We start from the raw sequence: 8,468 nt of genomic DNA on the forward strand, positions 1-8,468 counted from the left end.
AAAGTAGGGTACAACCAATGGTCACTATCGCAAACCCTATATACCATCATGCATTGTGCAGAAAGAAAAAAGCTGATGTTTATCTGGCCCGGGACAGCAATGACGTCATAATTTTTTCTTCTTTTTTTTCTTTCTAAATTTAGAGTAGCCAATATTTTTTTTTTACCCCTTTTTCACCCCAATTTAGTCGTTATCCCAATTGATTCCTCCCCACACACATTTCTGTGTTGTTACTGCTGTCATATCCTACTGACTCACCTGCCAGTGAGGAGCCCCCACCAGGAGGACGTAGCAGGGGCGCAGCCATGGGTGGGCCTGGGTGGGCCGTGGCCCACCCACATAGATAGCTGGCCCACCCAATCGATTTTGCAATAAAAAAAATTAAAAAAATGATTTTTTTTAAAAAACATTTTTTTATAATATTTTTTTTTTTATAGAAAATCGGTAAAATCATGCAAAATTATGAATTAAATAACAACCCTAACCTAACCCTAACCCTAACACCGAAATAAAGTAAAAAAAAAACGCCAATTGTGTTCGTGTGTAGACCCTCGACAAAACCGGATAGACCACGGTGGATTTGAACCCACAACCAGGTGGTGGTGGGCAGGGACTTTACCACTGCGCCACCCAAGCACCTCAATGACGTCATTAACGGTGACCAGTATCCAAAATGAGTGAGTGATTTCAGACACAGCCATCTGGCCGAGCCAAGGGTCAAATTGGTGAAAATTCCTATTCCCAGACGGTCTCTCTACCCTCTCAGCTATGGCCACCCAAACAGAGGAGAGAGTGTGAACGCACTCCCTCACTACCAGATATTATGCAGTAAGGATCCCTCTATTTGAGGGATTCCCAGTGGTCACCGTGGCCTGAGAGCCCTGGCCACGTCTCGCCCTGGGTGAATGTCCTTGGTGATCAGCATGTCTTCCCTGCGAGGTAACACGCGTATCACTGTTTCTCCTCTGACGTTCTTCCCTCCTCCTACGGTTGGACTCTGGTTACAGCATTAAGATAAATTAGAGAACACATAAATCTATCAAAGTGAAATATAAATCCTACAAGCATGTGAGTGTATATAGCTGGATCACAATTCTCATTTCATTAACTCATTGTGTTCATGAAAATGGACCCTTATGAGATCCATTTGTACACTCTCTGTCAGAGTAGAATTAACACAGAGGATTTGACAGAAAACCGTATCAAACAACAGTGGCCGTGGCCTAATTGCATATCAAACAGGGGGTCCTTGAAATTAAAAAGGTTGAGAATCTCTGATGTAAATGATGACCTACCACAGATGGTTCCAATATAGTAGGCACTTGGCAGGAGGAGAAAAAGCAGAAGTCTGGAGAGAACTAACAGGAGCCAGCTCACACTGCAGTCACAGCTCACACCGTTGTCACTCTTGATCTCGGTAAGAGAATAATCTGTTCATATTGGATGAATAATGCCACTACAGTTATATCTTGCTCATGCAAATATTTTTGATTTGAGAATAAAAACACATACCGTATACATGGAAAAGTAATCTGGAACAATAGTATTCTATGAAAAGGCACTGAAAACTTTCCCTAGCGATTATGCTATCGATTACGTTTTCAAATAATCGAATAATCGAGAAACACACAAACACACACTTAATAATAATAATTATTATTATTATCATTATTATAGGCCAATATATCAAGAAAATTATTAACCACTGAAGCGTTGTTGGATACTGAACTAGTAAAAATAGCGATCTACAAGCCCACAACGCAATGCACTGTGACGTGTTGGAACTTGGCCCCTTTAATAACATGCCCAAAGGGATCTACTTTTAATTGATTATTTTATTAAATGATCTATTATATATATCTTTTTTTTATCATCGATTAGTTTGATTAACTCTATAATCCCTACTGAAAACCAAGTTAGCTTTCATTGGAAACATGACTCAGTATCAGATGTAACTATGTGACTGTATGTTTTGACAAGCTACATAATTCCTGCTCTGGGAATACACATTTGTTTTTAATCTGTTTGTAATTATGGAACATGTCCTAATTCATTGTACATATAGAATAAAGTGGATCAAAATACTTACTGAATGAAATCCTTGTGGTGAGGTTACTACAGTATATGTTTAGGATGTTATCTGTGTAATTTGATCATAATCCTCTACTGTTACGTTCAGTTCCACAGTAGGAGAAAACTATGCCCTCAATAAAGTATTCAATTAATCAATCAATCATAAAGAAAGTATGAATTTTCAAGGCTAAAACTATGTTGACAATATTTGGCAAATGCAGCACAAATAAGGTTCCTATATAAACTAGTCGACAGAAACAAGCTGCATAATACGGTAATGTATGGGAATGTCCCAATTCATTGTACATACAAATGAATAAATAAAAGGACAAGTGGGTCAAAATACTTACTGAATAAAATCCTTGTGGTGTACAATTTTGTGATGCTGTTTTGATCCTTCTGCATCACAGTCTGTTCAGGTCCACAGTAGTAGAGACCCAGGTTCGATTCAGTTACATTCTTTATGAGCAGATCAAAGGATGCAGTAGATTGGTTCCACTTGAAATTAAAGCAGGGGTAAGAAGACGACTGTGACTGATAGGAAATGTCAACGTTACTGTCAGGAATTCTTAACGGCATTTCAAGAGCAGGTTGGTTATTATGAGAGCAGTTCCTGAACCACGACATGTAATCTCCAGGTGGTGCTCTGTAGTCACAGTAGAGAGTGATGTTGTCTCCTGGTCTGACTGTCATCTCCACTTCTAATCCAAAGATCCCATCCTGACTGATGTAAAGAACACCTGGAACCCAAAAGCAAAAAAAGAAATACAAAATTAACCATGTCATACTCACTTCAAATCCACAGTATAAGATGGCTGCTAGAAAGAATGCCACAGCGAATCCTAATTACTGGACAATCAAAGAGCAACCTGAGAATGAAATCATAGGTATTTCCTCAATAAGAGAATTTAAGTTTACCCAGTAGAGCAGCTAAAAGCAGATGCAGCTTTCCCATGTCTGATGGTGGCATGAAAGTTGGCAGTGACAAAGCTCTTTGAAACTGATGTCAAATATGATGAGCAGACAGACTCCTACTAAACGATAATCAAACTGTGATTGGTTAGTTGGGTGGCCTGTTTTCTATGACAGCTGAGCTGTATGAAGCGTTGGAACCTTGTTGTGGTAAATGTTTTAACGTATTCAATCAGACAAAGCAAAACTCTCCACCCCTCAGGCCTAACTCAACGCCACATGTTCTGTTGTAGATTGTAACAGAAGGATTTTTTGCTCTTGTCTTTTCTCTTTTTTTCTTTACTATTATTCTGCATCAGTATAGCTACATTGTCTGAAGGAAGCCGAACAAAAACAAGTTTTACTAAGTTATGTGTACCAGTGCACAAAATGTCAAAATAAATGCACAAAATATCACAATAAACAACAAACTTGAACCTTCAGCTACCTGAGGCTGTACACATGTTGTTGGGCCCTTTTTTGTGTACACTGAGGAATTTGAATCACTGACCCTCTCCACTGCAACACCATGGGTGGAGATGGAAACTTTACCAGGATGCGGTGACATTACCATATGTGTAAAATGTGCACATAATGGTCCGGATCCAATGAACACGAGCGGTTTCTACACTAAGGAAGTAAAACTTTTATCGTAAGATACAGTGGTGGAAAGTACATTTACTTAAGTGCGGTACTTAAGTACAATTTTGAGGTACTTTTACTATACTAAAGTATGTCATTTTCAATACTTTATACTTCTACTCCACTACATCTCGGAGACAAATATTGTACTTTTACTCCACTACAATTATTTGAAAACTCGAGGTTACGGATGTAACCCCGGTTTCTTTAGAATTCGGAGTAACATACTCACTATGGGATATCAGCGCCTCCAGGCGATGCACAGAGCTACATACCATAAACTCCCGGGCCATTCATTGGCTGAGAAGGGTATGTCACGTGTCCGGTAGACCGGAAGAGGTATAAAGCCTCTTGAGTGACGTGGCTCATCCTCTTTAACAACCGCTCTCTGCATGCAGATGCACACAAACAGGGGTGTTAGGTGAGTATGTTACTCCGAATTCTAAAGAAACCGGGGTTACAACCGTAACCTCGAGTTTCTTGTCAAATTCTCCGTAACATACTCACTATGGGATACATAAACCCCCCTGGGGCTTATAGCCATACAGAAACCCTCCCAGCCCCGCACGCCCCCTAGCCGCAAGGCCCCGCCCCCACGGGCGTGACCTTTGGCCTCCTGGGCGCCCCAACCCTCCTGGGCCGGGGTGCGGGATATTGAAAGAAAGAAGACCCTGACAGACCAAGTCTGCCTATTCAGCTAATGAACAGACACAAGTCTGTCCCATAAGTGAAAACAAGGAAACAGGGCCTCCTCCCCTGGAAACCTACCAACGGTGGTTCCGAGGGGACTCAAGAGAAGGAAGGTAGGGAAGGGAAAAAAGGCGGGTTAACACAAAAACCTGCCTAACCTCCCCTACCCTAACTAGAGACAGCCGCTATGTCCAGTACAGCGTGCGCCACTAACCAACCGCCGCTGCCACATCCAGGCTGTAGAAGGCCGCAAAAGTCGATGGAGACGACCAGTTTGCGGCCGCGCACACCTCCTGGACCGACATTCCCCTGGAGAGGGCCCAGGAAGTAGCCACGCCTCTAGTAGAGTGAGCCTTCAGTCCTTCTGGAACTGGAGCGCCACTACTGACGTAGGCCAGCCTAATGGCATCCAAACTCCATCTAGAAAGCGTCGCCTTAGACACTGCCTTCCTCCGACCACCTGGGCCGAAGGAGACAAAAAATTGCGACGACGACCGGCCGACCGCCGTCCTCTGGCAGTAGAGCTTCAAAGCCCTCACTGGGCAGAGACAGTGCAGCCGCCTATCCTCCGCTGAAGCGAAAGGAGGCGGATGAAAAGCTACCAGCTCAACCGGTGTCTGGGTCACCACTCCGTTCTTGGGAACAAACGCCATGTTGGGCTTAAACAAACCCTGCTGTCGTCTCCCAAGAGCCTCATGCACTCCGAACTCACTGAGAGCGCATGTATGTCGCTGACCCGTTTAGCTTTAGTTAAAGCAACCAAAAGAACCGTTTCGAGACTAACGATCTTCAAATCCACAGACTCAAAAGGCTCGAAGGGCGGGAGGCAAAGCGCCCCCAGCACCACCGCCAGGTCCCCGGCCGGGAACAGAGGCCTAAAGACCGGCCTGGCCCGCCTGGCACCGTTCATAAAACTACGCACCAGCGGATGTCGGCCAACCGTCATGTCATCGAAACCCACGTGACAAGCGGAAATGGCCGCCTGGTACACCTTAACCGTCGAGAAAGCCAGACCTTGACTCAACTTCCTGCAAGAAAATGAGGATGCTGCGTATCGGGGCCTGGAAGGCCTCCGACGGCGGTGACTGACCCAGACACCACGACACGAACATGTTCCATCTGTCGTCGTACGCAGCCCTCGTGGAAACGGCCCTCGCCCCCTGGATGGTAGCTACCACCTCAGGGGGCAGGCCATAAGAAGTCAAGGTCTCCCCCTCACGGGCCAAACCCACAGGTCTAGGTCCTGAGGTTGCTTGTGGAAAATCCCGACCCCTGCCTGCCGTAGCAGATCTCTGATCGGGGGGAGGGGCCAGGGCTCGTCGTAGAGGAGAGGATTATTCCTAACCTCCACGCGCCCCACGCCAGTGCCACCAGTGGCACTGACAGTCCGTGGAGTCTGACCCTCTCCAAGTTGAGAGCACCAACTCCAGTGACGCATAAAGCAGTTCAGTCGGCCAACCTGGCCCAGATCTGGCTTGTTATCTCCGGAGGAGAGGCCAATCTGCGTACCAAAAAATGCCCCTGGACAACAGAGTCGCTCCGCTGTTCAGGAGGCCCGGTACCTGTGAGGCTCTGGTTGACGTAAGGCGCGTGTCGCACCACAGCGTCAGATCGCCTGTCCAACACTGGAGAGGCCAGGCCTCCCTGCTTTTTGACATAGCACATGGTCGTGGTGTTGTCGGTTCTGATCAGGACATGACAACCTCGAAAACCGAGCCTTGCAAAGTCTGACCGTCAGAAAAAGACCGTCATCAGCTCCAGGTAGTTGATGTGGACCGTCTGTAGACTGGGACCCCACACCCCCCTGGCCGAGCGGCTCTCGTGGACGGCACCCCTCCTGTGGGGCTGGCGTCCGTGGTAATGACCTTCCGCGAGACCACATGCACCCATTCTGACCCCTTGGACAGAAGGGCTGCGTCTGACCACGATCTAAGCGTGTCCACGCACCGTGGGGATACCCGGACCTTCCGATCCACCAATCTCCTTGACGCACCGTCCGTAGAGAGGGTCATACGCCCCCCCCCCCCTTCTTTTCCACTAGAAAAAATTATGAATAGAAGCCCAGTTGGTTCTGATTCATAGATAGTTTCCTGGCAGCGCCCTTGCTCAGGAGAGAGAACCTCCTCTCTCAGAGACATGGCTGCATTATCCTCCGCATGAGAGAAACAACACCGTGTCTGACATAGGAGGTTTATGCATAAAGGCATGTGGAAAACACACCAGTACAACCACAGTGTGTTGTTGTGGATCAGGGGAGCTGACCAATACAACCACAGCGTGTCACTGCTGTACTGAAAAACCCCGTACACACACAGTGTAACGCTGATGTACTGGGATAGTTAACAGAAGTATCGGAAGTAATTCTTTAATAGCGCCTTTGCTCAAGAGGGAGGTGACTTCCTCCCTCAGAGTGTTGGCTGCTGGACCCTTCGCATGAGAAAACAATACTTTGTCTGTCATGGGGGTTTTGTGGAGAATTGCAGCCTGTAACCCTTTAGTATTGTGAGCAACACCTAAGGATTTGGCTTGCAAAATTTTCCAATGCTCCACACACGGAGCGAGCGGGTTGGTCGATGACGTCATCGGCCGCTCTGAGTGTGTGTGCGTTGTCATGGGGACCAGTGACGCTACTACTGGTGCTAGCGGTGCTAAACCTGAAGGTGCCCGCTAGAGACAGTAGAGGTACTAACGGTCTGTCCGGAGGACTCGGCGGGGTCACGTGACTGGTCACGGGGACCTTCCCTGACGTCAACATCCGGTTTGTCCGCCAACGTAGCTTGTTCGTTCCCATGGAAACCAACGGCGCTGCTACTTGGACAGACGGGGCCGTGTGTGTGGCCCTCGTTAGAGTCTGCTAATGTGCTTTATGTACTTGGAACATGTGAAATGAAACAAGAGTAGGCACAGAAACAGTAAACAGCATGAAATGTTTTAACATATTCTTATGACAAAAACAACATGTGTCCCAATGGCGCCCGATTAGTCTGTCCAAGGTCTTCAGAAGCCCCCGAGGTTGCTCGATACACAGAGTGAGAAGGCTAACAAGCTGGTGTTGTCCTAGCGAGGCAAGCTAGGCTAGAACGGGACCGTACCTATGTTCCCCAGGTTCTATGTTCCCCAGGTTCTATGTTCCCCGCTTTCCTAGGAGAGCGGGGAATATAGGACCTAACCTAAACCTAACCCTAACCATAACCTTAGTGGGGGAACATAGGTCCGGGGAACATAGGTATGACCCCGCTAGAACAACGCTGTTAATAACCTGTTGCTTAGTGAAGCTAGCTGGGTGTTAAGCCAACAAAAACACTGCCTGACTAAGGCGACGTTAAACTAGCGAGGCAGCTAACGTAGCTAGTCTGGGTTAACTCACTCACGAGCTTCTGCCTCGTTCTCCCCCTCGTCCATGCTGCCGTCGCCGGAGCCCTTTCGTTGTCTTCTGGCGACGCACCGCTGTCCCGGTACCCTTGCTGTGGCAGCGGAGTAGACGGCTGGGAAGAGGGGGAGGAAGTGCCGCTAGGTAGTTGCGCCTGGGTGGTTCCCCCAGACACGGTGCTAGCGGCTGCTGTAGTGCTGCGTAGCACGGCTGGTGTAGCAGCCTGGAGGTGCTGCGAGTGGTGGCTAGCGCCGCTCGAGGGCGCCGGGGCTGCTGGAGGGCCCATGGTGATCTGAGGACGCACGTGGTGGGCTCCACCACTCACGTTCCCTGGGCCGGTGATGCGGGGTGTTGCTGGAGCCGTGACGATCGGGGACGAGATGTCGCTGCTTCCCGCAGCCAGGGCGCTGGCCCTGGCTAGGCGGCTATCGAGGTGCAGCGTGGAGAACAGAGTGCAGTCCTCGCAGCGTCCCGGTGCATATGGGAAATGCCTCGCCGCAAAGGAGGCCGAGGCAAGAGATGCAAAAACCCATGAGGGTCCCCGGCGATCATCAGACGGCAGAGCAGCAAGCCGCAGGAACGTGGGACCTCCATTGTTGAGCTAGTTGTTAGCTTTTAGCCGCTAGGCTAAGAGCGGCTAACTCGTAGACAGGAGGAAATACTTTTTTAGAAGAAAAGAATGGAAATAGAAGATAGCCGCGGGAGCGGAACAATATATATATATTTTTTTTTTATAATAACG

At 47.9% G+C, this 8,468-nt stretch overlaps 1 protein-coding gene across 1 annotated transcript; it reads right to left on the reverse strand.

Moving 5' to 3' along the window:
* Positions 1–532: 532 nt before the first annotated feature.
* LOC308097161 (uncharacterized protein) lies at positions 533–3,041 on the reverse strand. The gene is made up of 4 exons (XM_080444786.1): positions 2,992–3,041; positions 2,424–2,813; positions 1,296–1,430; positions 533–997 (listed from the first exon to the last, which is right to left on the reverse strand). The coding sequence occupies exons 1-4, from the start codon at positions 3,026–3,028 to the stop codon at positions 822–824; spliced, it is 738 nt and encodes a 245-aa protein (XP_080300912.1). The 5' UTR covers positions 3,029–3,041; the 3' UTR covers positions 533–821.
* Positions 3,042–8,468: the final 5,427 nt, after the last annotated feature.

This window comes from Gymnoscopelus braueri (genome assembly GCF_963280865.1).
Source record: "Gymnoscopelus braueri genome assembly, chromosome: 2".
Lineage (NCBI taxonomy): Eukaryota > Metazoa > Chordata > Actinopteri > Myctophiformes > Myctophidae > Gymnoscopelus > Gymnoscopelus braueri.

What these genes read in the sequence shown, in the direction of transcription:
- LOC308097161 (XM_080444786.1), bottom strand. Translation starts at nt 3,028, where the DNA reads ATGGGAAAGCTGCATCTGCTTTTAGCTGCTCTACTGG. An exon ending in GCTTTTAGCTGCTCTACTGG is followed by an intron (nt 2,814 to 2,991) that starts GTAAACTTAAAT and finishes TTTGGGTTCCAG; the next exon opens with GTGTTCTTTACATCAGTCAG. An exon ending in CTATATTGGAACCATCTGTG is followed by an intron (nt 998 to 1,295) that starts GTAGGTCATCAT and finishes TGCTGTAACCAG; the next exon opens with AGTCCAACCGTAGGAGGAGG.